Source organism: Bubalus bubalis, chromosome 2 (genome assembly GCF_019923935.1).
Source record: "Bubalus bubalis isolate 160015118507 breed Murrah chromosome 2, NDDB_SH_1, whole genome shotgun sequence".
NCBI classification, from domain to species: Eukaryota; Metazoa; Chordata; class Mammalia; order Artiodactyla; family Bovidae; genus Bubalus; species Bubalus bubalis.
Genome location: NC_059158.1, coordinates 83,014,778 through 83,032,510, shown reverse-complemented (window position 1 = coordinate 83,032,510; position 17,733 = coordinate 83,014,778). Strand labels below are relative to the sequence as shown.

At 37.1% G+C, this 17,733-nt stretch overlaps 1 protein-coding gene across 4 annotated transcripts in view; it reads left to right on the top strand.

Annotated features, from left to right (window-relative positions):
• SCN2A (sodium voltage-gated channel alpha subunit 2) overlaps nt 1-17,733 on the top strand; it is a 139,905-nt gene that overhangs the window by 61,515 nt on the left and 60,657 nt on the right. For 2 of the 4 annotated variants that reach the window (XM_025275753.3, XM_025275757.3), the window contains exons 4-11: nt 4,940-5,029; nt 5,772-5,900; nt 6,471-6,562; nt 7,445-7,717; nt 12,725-12,788; nt 14,315-14,456; nt 14,597-14,803; nt 16,886-17,173. In XM_025275753.3, coding sequence (XP_025131538.1) covers nt 4,940-5,029; nt 5,772-5,900; nt 6,471-6,562; nt 7,445-7,717; nt 12,725-12,788; nt 14,315-14,456; nt 14,597-14,803; nt 16,886-17,173 — 1,285 coding nt within the window. Of the gene's footprint in view, nt 1-4,939; nt 5,030-5,771; nt 5,901-6,283; nt 6,376-6,470; nt 6,563-7,444; nt 7,718-12,724; nt 12,789-14,314; nt 14,457-14,596; nt 14,804-16,885; nt 17,174-17,733 lie in introns of those variants that run through there. The other 2 variants (XM_044934488.2, XM_044934496.2) reach the window with 2 other exon arrangements.

Genomic DNA, 17,733 nt, shown 5'->3' with positions numbered 1-17,733 from the left:
CCAGGTATGAGATGGATAAAATAAATTTATAGTGATTTTAAAAAGTAATGGATTTTGAAACTCTCTATTTGGAGATTATCTATTAAAAGCATAAAAAACTGACTCTAGTTATCTCTCTTTTTTTTTTAATTTTATTTTATTTTTAAACTTTACAATATTGTATTCGTTTTGCCAAACATTGAAATGAATCCACCACAGGTATACCCGTGCTCCCCATCCTGAACCCTCCTAGTTATCTCTTATCTGATTTAAAAGAAAAATACTTTTATTTGGTTTCCTTTTTGATCATTTGTCAGGATCGTTAAGTTAAATGTATTTTTTTAATTAAAAATAGTCATTCAGTGATAGTCACTCAATGTGAAAAACACTAATTTGAGTGTAATGATCTATTCCTTTCAACTTACTGGGTAATATTTACTCTTTCTATTTATTAAAGTTTAAATATACATTTTACTTTATTATATATACTTAAATTTTATCATTATAAGAGTAAATTTTTTAAGGACATAAAACCATGGCTCAGTCTATTATGTGACATAAATCTCATGAGCCTTTTAATTTCCACTTTGTATTTATCCAGTGTTCTCTCTTTCAAAAAATGTAGAAACCTGTGTACTTGATATATGTGGAAACAAATTTCATGCTGTATTTTTGATCCATATTTATAAATATATCACTAAAAAGGAAAAATGTACTTCGCTTAGTAGTAAACAAGGTTCCAAACTAACATCATTCAGTAGTCAACTGACCCTACACAATGGCAAGGGTGTATGGTGGTGAACAATATAGACATGGCCCTCATGAAGTTGACCATCTAGTGGAAAAAAAATCAGTTAGGCTTTGGAAGAATAGCATCTGGTACTACAAGGATATATTACTGATAGACCTAATCAGGAAAGCTGCTATTGTGCACAGGTTTTACTGAAAATAACTTCTAATCTGAGTGCTGGAGGAAAAGTTTGAGTTGGCTAATGTCAGATAAAGAGCATATTCAGGGGAAAGAGGTAACATTTGTTAAGATCCTGACTTGAAAAAGAGCTTGCTTCATCCGTGACCTAAAACAATTGCGGTAATATCAGACTTGGGAAAGTGAAATGAGGACTAAGGAAGCTGAACTTAGGGTGGACAAGAATTAGACCTCCTAGACTCTCCACTCTTTGTTAATATAGTTGATCATCATCCTAAGGTAGTGGAAAGCTATTGAAATGATCCAAATTAGATTTACAAAGGTCATTTTGGTACAGGGTGCAGAAAGAATTGAATAGAGTCAAGCATGGGTTCAGAAAGAACAGCTTGGGTGAAGTTACAGTAATTTACATTAGATTCGATGGATACCTAGTCTAGGTAGTGTTATGAGGATTGAGGGAAAAGTGCACTGAATCCAGGCATAGCAGGTAGAATTGACAATATTTGGTGTTAAGCTGAATGTGGAGGTTCAGGGAAGAGAAAAATGCAATATGGCTCCTAGGTTCCTGGCTGAGTCAATCAGCCAGTTCAGTCTCTCAGTCATGTCCTCCTCTTTGCAACCCCATGGCTGCAGCACACCGGGCTTCCCTGTCCATCACCAACTCCCAAAGCTTGCTCAGACTCATGTCCATCAAGTCGATGATGCCATCCAACCATCTCATCCTCTGTTATCCCCTTCTCCTCCTGCATTCAATCTCCCCCAGCATCAGGGTCTTTTCCAGTGAGTCAGTTCTTCGCATCAGGTGACCAAATCTCACATTCATCCTGGCTAAATCATGAGACATTGTGATACAGAGATGTCAAAGGAGCAGTATTAGAGAAGAGAAGAGGGATAGGAATAAAACATTTTTAGTTTATTTTTAGAAATCAAAAAATTTTGAAGTGTCAATGAAATAAGTGCACGTAAGTGCAGATGTAATATGGAATTGGGTAATATAGATTACTTAATTCAGAAGAGAGGGCTAAAGTGAGGTAGCTCAGTCTTGTCCGACTCTGCAACCCCCTGAACTGTAGCGTACCAGGATCCTCTATGGGATTTTTCAGGTAAGAGTGCTGGTGTGGGTTGCCATTTCCTCCTCCAGGGGATCTTCCTGATCCAGGGATTGAACCCAGGTCTCCTGCATTGCAGGCAGACGCTTTACCATCTGAGCCACCAGGGAAGCCCATACATAGTTCCCTGAGCTAGAGAGGGCTAGTCTGGAGAAAAATACTTGAGATCAGTGGGTATGTAAATGTATTTGGAGCTATGACTGTTAATGAGCTCTACTAGGATAAATATAGCAAGAGAGGGAAAATGACTTGGATATCCTCTGTCCTTATTTTTAAAAAGGGAAATATAACATTTCAAAGGATATTAAAAAATTGTTGCCCATGAAGGAGACAAAAATCAAAGGATTGGGATCTCATGAAAGCAGAAGTAAGAGAACATAATTAAAAGGGGAAGAATCAGGCTTGTTATTGAGAGAACAAGTCAGATAAGAATTCAAAATTATCCTTTTGTTTTCAGTTACACAACATGAAGATGTTTGTCATATTTGGGAAGAAAACTGGTAGGCTGAGGATGTGGTAGATAAACGAAAGAAAGTAAACATCTCTTCTAAGAAGGTTGGCTGTGAAATTGGAAAAGAGAAGTCTATAAGTGGTTAGAAGATTGTGGGCTATAGGACAGTATTCTCTTTTATACCAAAAAGGTAAGAGAGAATTAAGCAAGTTTGTGTTGACTGTAAGAGCAGATAGAGTTACTAATGGAGATATTAAAGATAAGAGAAGAAAGTGATAAGAGATTGCTGAAGTGTTCTGGAAAGGTGGAAGGTGTCCAGAGTTTGGGTAGAGGGGTTGACAACTCCTCCATTGAAATGGGAAGGGGGAAAGAATCTCAATACAGAGAGTTTGTCAATTTGGGGTTAGGAAGTAAAGATATGACCTTCTGATGCTATCTCTTCTCTCAATAAAATAGGAAATCAGATCATGAGTTTGAAATGGGTAGCGAAGGAAGAAGATTGGAGATCAAAGAAGAGTGGAGAATATTCCGAATTATCTTTGCAGAGTAGTGGGGACAGTGAAGTGGAGAAATATTAAGACTGTGTTGAGCATGTGTGAGGCTGGGAACTATGTATTTTGAATGATGCCAATCTGCCAAGGGGTTGTTTTCTACAGTAGGTTGTTATTGTTCAGTCGCTAAGTCATGTTCGGCTCTTTGTGACCTCATGGACTGTAGCCTTCCAGGCTCCTCTGCCATCCACTATCTCCTGGAATTTGCTCACATTCGTGTGCATTGAGTCAGTGATGCTATCTAGCTATCTCATCTTCTGCCGCCCCCTTCAGTAGGGCCAGCAACCTAACAGACACAGAGGATCTGCTAGTTTTATATACTAATGATGAAGTCATCTTTAAATTTATCTTATTTTTTGTTTCTTTTTAGCAAGAAAGGAAAAATATTTCTTCTTTGAACTGGTGTTTTTCTGTGTTCTCTAGGCTGTAGTGCCCTCACGTGGCTGATCCGCATCATTCACTTATGAGTGTTTTCATGTGAATGCACTTGAACAAGCTGAGAATTAAGCATGTGCCCTGCATCACTGCCAGTCAAAATGAAAAATCAGTGATTGCTTTGACTAAAGTCAGTTGAAGGTGCAAAGAAACTTTTATAGATTAACACAATACATAAAACAACACATTGGCAACGCAACGCTGTTCTATTTAACTGCACTTAAAATTGTGCTGATATTTTGCTATGTGTAAGTAACATGAAGATTTATGATTAAAAGTAGAGTGAGAAGGGACATTAATAGCATTTATTCATTCTGGAATTTTTATCCGTTTTCTAAATGTACCTTGATAAAGCTCTTGTTTTACAAAACTACAACTGAATCTCTCTTGTGCTCTTTATTAACTATGAAAGTTATTTCAAACATTTGACTACTGAATGTTTTCTTAAAGAATTTTTTTGTTGCTGTTTTTCAACACAAAGGAGGGTGAAGGGCACTGGCTATCTCCACACACATGGGCAAAGTGGGGTAGAATGAGAAAAACCAGATATCTGTCATAAGTAGTGTTCTCTATGATTTAGGAAATTAGGAAAGTGATTTATTGATTATCTACCATATAAGGCACATTAAGTTGCAAGAGATTTAATATATTTTAACTAATTTGGTCCTGACAGCAATCCTATGAAATGCTTTTTCTTTTTCCGTAGTGTACCAAAATGAACCAAGGCTTAGGGAAAAAAATTAATTATTTGGCCACAGTTGCAAACCCATGAAATGCCAGTACTAACACCAGTCATCTTTTTTTTACTATCTGGAATTTAATGATCAATCACTGTGTATTATATACTCCACCTAGAATTTTATTAAGAATATTCCAACCAGGTTATCCTTAGGATGGATTATAATACATTCAGTTACAGTTGGCCCTCCCCATCTGCAGGTTTTGTATCTGTGGGTTCTATATCTACAGATTTAACCAATAGTAGATGGTGTACAGTGTTCAAGATCCATGGTTTGAATCTGAGGAGACAGAACCCATGGAGACAGAGGGGCCTTATGAGATCTGAGCATCCTTGGATTCTGGTATCTACTGTGTGTCCTGGAATTAATCCCCCACAGATAATGAGGAACGACTGTTACTTGAAATCTCCTTTTGAATTTTTGTCAGAGTCTTCATATGTGCTGAGCTTGTACTTTAGTTGTTGAGTCTTTACAGAAAAACAAATTGATGAATTATTTACCAGTGCACTAATTTGTTTAATCTTTTTCAATACCAAAATGACATAAATAACCTCAAAATAGTTCATGGCTTGGCCTGACATGACTTGAGTATGGAGTTGCTAAAATTTTGGAAATGGAAAAAGCAAGCTCAATAATAAAATCATAGGGTCATAAAAGTTATAAACTTCATAATGCTAAAAGACATAATGGTATATGAAAGTCAAAGTTTACATTGACCTTTGTCTTCCTTGACGGTATTCTTCTACTTTATTCAATGTGCTCATTATGTGCACTATTCTTACCAACTGTGTATTTATGACCATGAGTAACCCTCCAGACTGGACAAAGAATGTGGAGTAAGTAGAAGATTTTTTAAAAATCTTGCAATATTGTTGTCCCTTTATGTTTTGAATTGTGCTTCTATCATCTTGACACCTCATCAGTTTCTTCAGCAAATTGTACTGGCTACTCCAAACCAGTTACACAATGACTCAAGTTTATTTCAACCACTGATTTTCTGTAGTACTAAGCTTGCCCTGGCTCATTCAGTTACAGATTACTGCACTGATTTGACTGCCAATATGTATAGCCCTTTATCTTCCTCATGAGTCTCACACTCTTTTCAAGATCATCAGTGATTACTAGTATCTGTTGATAAATTTATATATAGTTTGTGTGTTCTTTTCCTCATAGCTATCACTTTTATATGATTTATTAGTTTATATTTCATGGCTCGTAATGATGCCCACTTTATTAAACAAAAAAGTCTTCATTTATTTTTGTATTAATAACTACTTGCTTGAATTAGACAAAAACCAGTGTATTTCATTTAATATGTATAGAATCATGTTATTTGAACCTTCAAATTAATTAATGTAAGCAATACAATACTCATATATAGTCAATGAGAATGTCTTTCAGTATGTAATATTTCTTTTTTTTTTTTCCTTAAGCCCTACCTATGGTCTAAATCATGGGAAGACCAAAATAGACCTATATAGAACCCTCTAATTTTTATTTGGTGCTTTTCTCCTTTAGTATATTTACATGTAAATTACCTTCAGGATCTTTAATGTGGGCTTGGATATTTTCTCTCAGGTACACCTTTACAGGAATTTATACTTTTGAATCACTTATAAAAATACTTGCAAGGGGCTTTTGTTTAGAAGATTTCACATTTCTACGGGACCCATGGAATTGGTTGGATTTCACAGTCATTACTTTTGCGTAAGTACCTTAATACATTTTCTGTCCAGGAAGACTCAATCATTAGTAGAAGCCTATACTGTATTTCTCTTTGGTGGCTTCCCTTAAGAGATCAAGCATGTTTCTTGGTTATCCTGTGAATTTAGGATATTTTTTTCTTCCAATCAAATTATGCACTTTGGAGAAGTTAGGGACTATCATAGTAAATTACATGGCTTTGATTTCAATTAGTGCTATAAAGCAATAAAATGTTCCCCAAGTAATAGAGATTATGATCAGCAACAATGCCATTTTCCTCTTAATTGGAAAATATGATGGCAACACTCATTGAAGTTGAAAAGGTCTTGTTGAAAGACCAACTTAGATTTCCCTAAATTCTGAATAACTCTGATTTAATTCTACAGGTATGTAACAGAATTTGTAAACCTAGGCAATGTTTCAGCTCTTCGAACTTTCAGAGTCTTGAGAGCTTTGAAAACTATTTCTGTAATTCCAGGTAAGAAGAAACTGGTATAAGGTGGTAGGCCCCTTATATCTCCAACTGTTTCTTGTGTTCTGTTATTGTGTTTGTGTGTGAACTCCCTATTACAGATATGTGACAGAGTTTGTGGACCTGGGCAATGTCTCAGCGTTGAGAACCTTCAGAGTTCTCCGAGCTTTGAAAACAATTTCAGTCATTCCAGGTGAGAGCTAGGTTAAACACCGAGGCTGACTTCAGCAGCATTAGTGGTACAATCACAGCTTTTGTGCGTAAGCCTTGCTGCTTTTCACTTATTGCAAATGTTTATAAAAAAAGCAAGAATCAATACACCATGTTTTGGATGGATTTGATTCTTTGCTTTTACTAGTTGTTTTCTTTAAAATGATCAGTTCTAAATCAGCCTTTGAGTTTAACAAGTTTTTGCATGAGGCATTTGCAGTAACAGGCTACATGGTTTGCGTCCTGTAACATCAAGCTTTCCGCATAGAAGCTAAACTATGAGGCATTCGAACTGATGCAAATTTGACCAGTTAGGTCTAAAATTGGTAATTATGTTAACTTCAACTAAATAAAAGAGCGAGAGATAGCATGAGTGCTGCATGGGACTCAGTTTTCAGATGTCTTCCTTTTTTAACCCATTCTCAAGCTGATAGAATTCACCAGTATATAACCTCATAATTCAGTGACTTCAAGATTTCTTACTATATTATTCATACAGATTTTTCTAAAACCAGTGAGAGGTTAGGGAGTAAGACATCTGCAAATAAAAGCAAAGTCTTTATACAAGGTTGATGTTTAAGCATGAATATCAAAACCATTTCTTTTGCTCTGAAGAGTATTTAGAAATACACTTTTGGTTTGTTTCCATTCACAGTTCTCTAATGAAAATACAAATTCTGCTTTCATTCATTTTCACCAGCTAGCGGGCTTTTCATGAAAGTGTTATTCAGTCACAAACATTAAACTAATATTGTTGGCATTCTGCATGACATCTTTATTTTCCAGGACAAGCTCCTGATGTTTTTCTCTATAACATAGCTGTTGAATAGTACACTTAAATTCCTCCCTTTGATTTTATTTGTAGGCCTGAAGACCATCGTGGGGGCCCTAATCCAGTCGGTGAAGAAGCTCTCAGATGTAATGATCCTGACTGTGTTCTGCCTGAGCGTGTTTGCACTAATAGGATTACAGCTGTTTATGGGCAACCTGCGAAACAAATGTTTGCAATGGCCCCCAGATAATTCTTCCTTTGAACTAAACATCACTTCCTTCTTTAATAACTCATTGGATGGGAACGGTACCACTTTCAATAGGACAGTGAGCATGTTTAATTGGGATGAATATATTGAAGATAAAAGTAAGATATACTCTTTTAACCATTAAGCTGTTTAGTCCTTTAAATATTAAAAAAAAAAAGTATATATAGTGAAAATTGTCTCAATTTTGATGTGAAACAAATTAAGTTAGACCAGTTTAAGATAACTTAATATATGTGATGGGAAGTCCCCTGGTGGCTGGCTCAGTGGTGGAGAATCCGCCTGCAATGCAGGAGATACGGGTTTGATTCCTGGGTTGGGAACATCCCTTGGAGGAGAGCATGGCAACCTACTCTAGTATTCTTGCCTGGAGAATCCCATGGACAGAGGAGCCTGGTGGGCTACAGTCCACGGGGTTGCAAAGAGTCAGGCATGACTGAGGCGACTGAGCACACATACATGCAATATATGTGATATAGAAATCAAATGATACCTTATTCCTTTTTCCTTATCTTTTGATCAACATGATAAAAGTTACCATTTGAAGACATATTCTTTTCCCCAATGAGTCTGGAAAGCAATACAATATAATGCTGTATAAACAAAAATATTTATTTGAAAGACATTGATCAAGAGTTTTCAGTCATCTTAATAAATAAATCAGTAATTTTAAGTATTCAGTGTATGTTACTGAAATGGATTGCTAAGAAGACTGAGGAATTTGACTCAATATATGTACTGAGCACTTATGATATATCTGGGAGTAGAAAAATCAAGATGAAATCTGAATTTGTGTACTCATCAGAAAGTTAAGTTAAGCAGCCTTAGTCCAGCATCACTTATTAATGAGAAAGTATAAACTCAAAACCTACCTTTATAATATTTTCATTCCAGCTTATCTCTTTGGTATCAATCATTGTATTAGAATTATTTGATTTTATTTTAGAGTTGGACTTTAAAACATAGTAATGATATACTTCAGTATAGGGCTTCCCTGGTAGTTTGGCGGTAAAGAATCTGCCTTCCAATGAAGGAGATGTGGGTGTTTGATCCCTGGGTTGGGAAGATCCCCTTGAGAAGAAAATGGCAACCCACCAGTATTCTTGCCTGGGAAATCCCATGGACAGAGGAGCCTGGCAGGCTACAGTCCATGGAGTCTAGAGTCAGACATGACTTAGCGACTAAACACACACGTACTTCCGTATAATTTCTTATTGAAGGCAGCCCCTCTGTCATTGGAATGTCCAAATTCCTTACTCTCTGTGTACAATTAACTAGCCAACTTCCATTGGTCTCTTGATTATCAGTATTCCACAGGGATGCTTAGTCTGAGGTATCTTTCATGACTTTTAGAACTATATGAAAGTTTATCATTTCCCACATTATATTAATGTTTTAAGAGTTAGTATTGGTATGAAGATTTATACTGGAGAGATTAAGGTTCACTGGCTAAGTGAATAAATAAAACAAATAATTTAATTGTTTATGGGCTTTCCTATTTATTAATATTATAATAGCAGCATAGTGACAATCTTTGCACATAAATTTTTCATGTATTTCTGATTGTTTCTTTCAGATAGATTTATACCAATAGAATTTTGGAATGTTAAAGAGTTTGACCATATTAAGGCTTAGTTCAGTTCAGTTCAGTCACTCAGTGGGGGTCCGACGCATTGCGACCACATAGACTGCAGCATGCCAGGCTTCCCTGTCCATCACCAGCTCCTGCAGCTTGCTCAAACTCATGTCCATCAAGTAGGTGATACCGTCCAACCATCTCATCCTCTGTTGTCCCCTTCTCCTCATGCCTTCAATCTTTCCCAGCATCAGTATCTTTTCCAATGAGTCAGTTCTTCTCATCAGGTGGCCAAAGTATTGGAGTTTCAGCTTCAGCATCAGTCCTTCCAATGAATATTCAGGACTGATTTTCTTTAGGATGGACTCATTGGATCTCCTTGCTGTCCAAGGGACTCTCAAGAGTCTTCTTCAACACCACAGTTCAAAAGCATCAATTCTTTGGTGCTCAGCTTTCTTTATAGTACCACTCTCACATCCGTAAATGACTACTGGAAAAGCCATAGGTTTGACTAGATGGACCTTTGCTGGCAAAGTAATGTCTCTGCTTTGTAATATGCTATCTAGTTTGGTCATAACTTTTCTTCCAAGGAGCAAGGGTCTTTTAATTTCATGGCTGCAGTCACCATCTGAAGTGATTCTGGAGCCCCCCAAAATAAAGTCTGTCACTGTTTCCATTGTTTCCCCATCTGTTGCCATGAAGTGATGGGACCGGATGCCATGATCTTCATTTTCTGAATGTTGAATTTTAAAGCCAACTTTTTCACTCTCCTCTTTCCCTTTCATCAAGAAGATCTTTAGTTCTTCTCTTTCTGCCATAAGAGTGGTGTCATCTGCATATCTGAGGTTACTGATATTTCTCCTGGCAGTCTTAATTCCAGGTTGTGCTTCATCCAGCCTGGCATTTTGCATGATGTACTCTGCATTAAGTTAAATAAGCAGGGTGACAATATGCAGTGTTAACATACTCCTTTCCCAGCAACAACCAGTCTGTAGATCCATGTTCAGTTCTAACTCTTGCTTCCTGACCTGCATACAGATTTCTCAGGAAGCAGGTCAGGTGGTCTGGTATTCCCATCTCTTTAAAAATTTTCCAGTTTGCTGTGATCCACACAGTCAAAGGCTTTGGCATAGTCAATAAAGCAGAAGTAAATGTTTTCCCGGTATTCTCTTGATTTTTCAGTGATCCAACGGATGTTGGCAATTTGATCTCTGGTTCCTTTGCCTTTTCTAAAACCAGCTTGAAAATCTGGAAGTTCACGATTCACGTACTGTTGAAGCCTGGCTTAGAGAATTTTGAGCACTACATTGTTAGCGTGTGTGATTGTGTGGTAGTTTGAACAATCTTTGGCATTGCCTTTCTTTGGGATTGAAATGAAAACTGATCACTTCCAGTCCTGTGGCCACTGCTGAGTTTTCCAAATTTGCTGGCATGTTGAGTGCAGCACTTTAATAGCATCATCTTTTAGGATTTGAAATAGTTCACCTCTAGCTTTGTTTGTAGTGATGCTTCCTAAGGCCCATTTGACTTCACTTTCCAGGATGTCTGGCTCTAGGTGAGTGATCACACCATCATGCTTATCTGGTCATGAAGATCTTTTTTTTTGTACAGTTCTTCTGTGTATTGTTGCCACCTCTTCCTAATATCTTCTGCTTCTGTTAGGTCCATACCATTTCTGTCTTTTATGTGCCCATCTTTGCATGAAAGATGGCTAGAGAGGCATACTCTCAAATTCTGCTCTAGAGAGATCAAACTATATAACTCCTATAGCAGTGTCGACCTTACTGAATTCCCATTAATATTAACTGTTACTGTATGGTAGACAGAAAAGTATATTTTCTTTTTAATTATTAATGTGGTAGAATTTATAATATGTTTATCAGTAGCATTAGCAATTAATATATTTTATATAATATGAATTATCTGTTAGTATTTTTACTCATTATTCTATGAAATGATAGTATATTTTGGGAAATTTGTAAGAATTCTATAATTTATCAAGTATATTAACCTTTTGTCTTTTTTTTTTGCAAATGTATTCTCTAGCTTATTTTTCTTCTCATTGTTTTTGATGCCTAAATGACTTTGATTTTTAGGCAATCAAGTCATCAAATTTGTGGGGTTTTTCCCCCCATATTTAAGTTTATAAATGCCTCTGGATTCAGAGATAATACAAATTTTCACCTAGATATTCTACATATAAAACAGCCTCATATATTCTACATTATAGAAATTCTTCATATTTTTATATTAATGGACTTGTTTCTAAATCTTTAGAATTATTTTTTGATATATGTTATGAGGTAATGATCTAATTTTTTTCATAAAACTGTGACTCAGATTGACCTATGTAATAAATTAAGATATTCTTTGAATATAAACTCTAAGTATTTCTGAAAACTAAAAAAACCAATTTGTGAGGGATATGTGTGTGTGTTTAAATGTGTTTATGTCTGTGTGTTTTTGTATGTGAATATGTAAATATGTATGTTTATGCATTTGTCTGTTTCCTGAGATATTCTTTGCAACTTATTAGCGTCATGTATAAGGTATTCCTTAAGAATAAAAACTAGGTATACTTAGAAAATCTTCATCTCCAAAGGGACAAGTTTATCTTGAAAGACAATAATCAAGCCAAAACTCAAAACAAAACACTTATTTATAGCATCATGGAAAGGGCAAACAGCTAAGCCCAATTTTCACAAGAACCTAAGTTAAAAGTGGCGGGAAAAACATGTCTGAATCCATTTTGACAAAATGTATTTGTAGAGTAAAATGTTATTTCATGGCAGCATTTAGAAGCAACAAGGCTTTTCTTTCTCTCACTTTCTGTGCCAAGTAAAAAATATCAGTTTGACAACTATTTTTTAATTATCTCACCTGGGTTCGATCACTGGGTTAGAAAGATCCGCTGGAGAAAGGAATAGCACTCCAGTATTCTTGCCTGGAAAATTCCATGGACAGAGGAGCCTGGCGGGCCACAGTCCATGGGGTCGCAAAGAGCTGGACATGACTAAGAGACTAACACTTATTTAAGTGATTTGAGTTTATATTTGCAATAAAACTGATAAGGAATGCTATAATAGTTACATCTTACAAAAATTTATTTTTAAACAGATTTTCTAAATATTTGTTTAATCAAAAATGTTTGTGATATTTGTATGGTATCCGTTATTATTTTCATTTAGCCATATACATATTTGGGCTTCCCTGGTGGCTCAGCTGGTAAAGAATCCACCTGCAATGCAGGAGACCTGGGTTAGATCTCTGGGTTGGGAAGATCCCCTGGAGAAGGGAAAGGCTACCCACTCCAGTATTCTGACCTGGAGGATTCCATGGACTGTATAGTCCATGGGGTCTCAGAGTCAGACACGAGTGACTTTCACTTCACTTCACTTCATATACATATTTATTATTTTATCAATTTTATTATGCTTTTAAAAAATGCAAGCTTTATTACCCAGACACAGTGGCTGAAGTGTTTTGAAGGTTCTTCAAAATGATTCTTTCTATTCTTTGTTCTTTTAAATAGGTCACTTTTATTTTTTGGAAGGGCAAAATGATGCTCTGCTTTGTGGCAACAGCTCTGATGCAGGGTAAGTGCTGTTTTGTGTTGAGCCTCAGTCCACACTGCTCCATAGGCCTTAACCTGCCACTTCCTGCCCACCCTAACCCCCACTTGCTCCTCATTCAAAGCCCTCCATAAATTCCACTTCACGCTGACTCAAAATAGCTGGTATAAGTGTGGATTCTCACCTCCTTCACACACTCATGCAGCAATTATTTTTCCATACTAGGTCACAGCTAATCTTCCAAATTAGTTCAATGGAAAATAGAAAGAAAAACAATACATATACATAAAAAGCTCAAGTTAATAGAATTCATAACCATGTTCTTTTGTAAGTGTGATATTCTATATATACTAATGTGGTCTCCATGGCATAAAATATATCTGAAGATAATGTCAGTATCTGATCTGTGGTGAGTACACGTTTAACATATTTTAGCAAAGTGGTTAAGAGCATAGACTGGAGAGTTTACACAAATTCAAACCCGAACTTCACCATATAATGTCACCTTTCCTTGCCCTGATTTCCCCATGGGATAAGTGGGAATAAATTATAAGGTGGCTGTGAGAATTAAATGGATTAATGAATGTATAGCTATTACAGCATTCTCTAAGTACTTTTAATGATCATAACTGGCATTAGGTGAATGCTTGTTTTTAAGAAGCATTTTCCCTGGAGCTAAAGCTAGGAGGAAAATTCAGAGAAATAGTTCTTTCTGTATTTACGAGATTTTAGAATCATAAATGGAAGGCTGATGTTCTTTCTGAGGAAGGTGCTATTGGGGACATTAGTAACTAGTACCTGTAGCAGAATCCCCAACCGTAACAAGCTTTGCATTTGGCTCATATGATATTGTGCTGCGTTTATCTCCAGATCTTAATGATAAGTAACACAGACTGATTTTAACTCTTCTCTGTACTGTACTAAGTGTTTTACATATGATGCCTTATTCAGTGATTGTAAGTTTGGAGGCAGGTTCTGTTATTAGCCTTTTCTTACATGCAAGGTGTTCCAAACCAGCAACTTGCCCAAGATCACACAGCCCAGAGTGTCAAGCACAATGTTGAGTCCAGGTCAGCTTAATCATTAAGGTCATACTGTGAAATGTTCACTCTGCAGACTCATTCACTCTTCTTGGTGTGCACCCCCCCCCCCAATCTTTTTCTTACCCCTCTTTCCTACCTCCACACTCAACACACTTCTGCCTTTAGGTATCTTCAGTGAAAATCAAATTTTTCCCTGCAGACTTATTTTTCTGTTCATCTTCATACATATCAGAAGATAGTAATCATAATATGATTGCTCTTATAGGGAGGCATGATAAATATAATAATGGCAATCATAAATCACAGAGAAATCCACAAATAGACTTAGCAGATCCTGTTGTTATGTAAATCAGTCCCCTTAGTCCTGGACTCAGCACTGAGTAAAGTGAGAACAATCTGCTTTTTCTTGTGTTGCATAAAATAGACATCAGGGTCTATAAAAACAGGAAAGCCAGCCATCCAACTTTCAGTGACTGATGTCCCCTCTTTCTTTTCACCTAATCACAGCCAGTGTCCAGAAGGATACATCTGTGTGAAGGCTGGTCGAAACCCCAACTATGGCTACACAAGCTTCGACACCTTTAGCTGGGCTTTCCTGTCCTTATTTCGTCTCATGACTCAAGACTTCTGGGAAAACCTTTATCAGCTGGTGAGAACAGATAAAATGATTCTTCTGGGAAGCATGAACTCCTGAGATAAGAGAACTGCTATAAAATACTTTATTACTGAGAGTACATGCCTGTAACATTCTGTATAAAATTTAATAAAATATCTCTTCCATTTTTACAGACACTACGTGCTGCTGGGAAAACATACATGATATTTTTTGTGCTGGTCATTTTCTTGGGCTCCTTCTATCTAATAAATTTGATCCTGGCTGTGGTGGCCATGGCCTATGAAGAACAGAATCAGGCAACGCTGGAAGAGGCTGAACAGAAAGAAGCTGAATTTCAGCAGATGCTTGAACAGCTTAAAAAGCAACAAGAAGAAGCTCAGGTATGGTAGCAAGCATCGAGCCCTTTTGTGTTTATCTCCATCCTCTGACCATACTGTCAAGATCAGAGACATTTAAACACACAAAATCAGCAGTGATAACTGACATTAGAAACATGCCATATGTGTTTAATACGTGTTAGTTGGGAGCCTATTTGGAGAAGGCAATGGCACCCCACTCCAGTACTTTTGCCTAGAAAATCCCACGGACGGAGGAGCCTGGTAGGCTGCAGTCCCTGGGGTCACTAGAGTCTAACACGACTGAGCGACTTCACTTTCACTTTTCATTTTCATGCATTGGAGAAGGAAATGGCAACCCACTCCAGTGTTCTTGCCTGGAGAATCCCAGGGACGGGGAAGCCTGGTAGGGTACTGTCTATGGGGTCGCACAGAGTCGGACACGACTGAAGCGACTTAGCAGCAGCAGCAGCAGGAGCCTATTTGGTAATTAGAGACTTATTCTTTTATTTTGATGATTACTTGGGCTTCCCTGGTGGCTCAGACTGTAAAGAATCCACCTGCAATGCCAGAGACGTGGATTTGATCCCTGGGTTGGGAAGATAATGCTGAAGAAGGGAATGGCTACCCACTCCTGTCTTCTTGCCTGGAGAATCCCATGGATAGAGGAGCCTGGCAGCCTACAATGCATGGAGTTGCAGAGTCAGACATGACTGAGCCACTAACATGATCACTTAACTATAGTAATGACATCCAAACATGGCAAATTATATGAGTTCATTGGCATTTTTTTCTCCCTTGTGACCCTTCATTCACTCAAGCTCACAAAGTAGTTATACCTACATGCCTTCAATTGAACTATTTTCTTAATCTTCTGGAGAAGCAGAATTCAGTTCTGGTTGCTTCTTCGTTAGTGTCACTAGAGGTGGGAAAGGTCAGAAAACCCGGGTCAAACTGAGAAGATTATTTTATAGAGTCTGGAAAAAAAGACAAAGACCTATTTATTTTCTATTTGAAGAATTCAAATGCAAGTTTGTGGATTGAGTAAAGAAAACACTGGTACATAAACACGCTAAATCATTACATTCTGTGCCCACTACCCTGTAAATCGTATAATTTGGACTCGATGAAGTTTCAAAGTAATTTCTCTAGTTATATGTGCTTGCCTTAATGTTGTTAATCCAATCGCCTATATTCGTTTTTATTGAATGTAGAGTACAGCTCCCTTTTAACACTGAGTATCCTAATATGTAATAAAGATCAGATAAATACAATTATACTGGAATAGCAGCAACAATATTGAGCACTTTATCTTTCCAATAATTATACTGTTGTAATTTATAAATTCACTCAGATGCCATCATCGGGGGTTTTCTTATATACAATGTCTAATTTGTTTTCATTGTGCTTTTCTTAGTGAAATAATCATTTTAAGTCAAAGAGAAAAAAACGTTTATTAAAAAAAATACTTGACTGAATTAAATTTAAATATTTATACTGGCACTAAAAGTCACTGTCAAGTGAAAGTGTGCTAGGTCAGGTTAAAATAGGAAACCTTTAGTTCTTAAATTATTTGCTTCTTATGACATTGTTTAAATAATAGAAAAAATCTTTATGATATTTGAGTGTCTTATGCATTTTATTAGATAATTAGAATGTGTAGTGTGAAGCCACGGCTTGATCTTCCTTGAAGTCACATGTGTCATCTTTCACTTTTCTCTTAATTTTAATTCTTTAATTGGTTTAATGATAATGTGTGTGTGTGCTAAGTCGCTTCAGTCATGTCTCTTTGCGACTCGATGGACTGTAGCCTGCCAGGCTCCTCTGTCCATAGGATTCTCCAGGCAAGAATGCTGAAGGGGGTTGCCATGCCCTCATCCAGGGGATCTTCCCAACCCAGGGATTGAACCTGTGTGTCTCTTACATTGGTAGGTGGGAATTTTACCACTAGCAGTACCTGGGAAGCCCGACAATGACAATACATGAGCTGTTTCCAAAATACATACTAGAATGGAGAATCATGTTTTAAAATCACATATTCATGATACCAAAGATAAGTGAAGCAGTAACATGGATAGAGTTTTTCAAAGTTCATATGCAACTGCCATTTCCCTTGGACCCTTCTAGGCAGCAGCTGCAGCAGCTTCGGCTGAATCAAGAGAGTTCAGCGGTGCTGGTGGGATCGGGGTTTTCTCAGAGAGTTCTTCAGTAGCATCAAAGTTGAGCTCCAAGAGTGAAAAAGAGCTGAAAAACAGAAGGAAGAAGAAGAAACAGAAAGAACAGTCTGGAGAAGAAGAAAAGGAAGATGGGGTCCGCAAATCTGAATCTGAAGACAGCATAAGAAGAAAAGGTTTCCGGTTTTCCTTGGAAGGAAGCAGGCTGACATATGAAAAGAGGTTTTCCTCTCCACATCAGGTAAACATATTATATTATATAAATTGCATTTGTTATAGCAAACACATGTATTTAAAATATGCCAGAATTTGGTGAGAGATAAAACTGCCTTCCTCCTTGATGACATGATACTTTCAGAATGGTAATGATTGATGAATAAGTTTTGGTTATCACCTCAAGGAATTTGTGAGTTTTACAACTTTTTGGAATTCCAGGAAAGCATTTTTAGAGGATAGATCCCACTGCACTTGGGAAGGCTTGTGATTTTGAGATTTCCCTAAAGACTGGTAAGCATCTCAGGGCAATTTTCCACCTGAGGAATAATCAGCAGATGGTTCCCATCCTGTCTTAGCTGTGGTGCCTGGACCCAGTGAACTGCCGGTTTTCTGAGTGGCAGCTTCCTAGAACTGAAGAGTGGATTCTCTCAGACCATCTGTGCAGTTGTTCCCATCCACCTGCCAACTTCATATGAGGAATGTATTCTTTGTGTTCTTGTTTCAGGGGAAACCGGAGCATCATTTTTCTAAAAGCGTCATCAAAAATTTTAGGTAGATGCAGACTGAGGAAGATCTGGGATACTA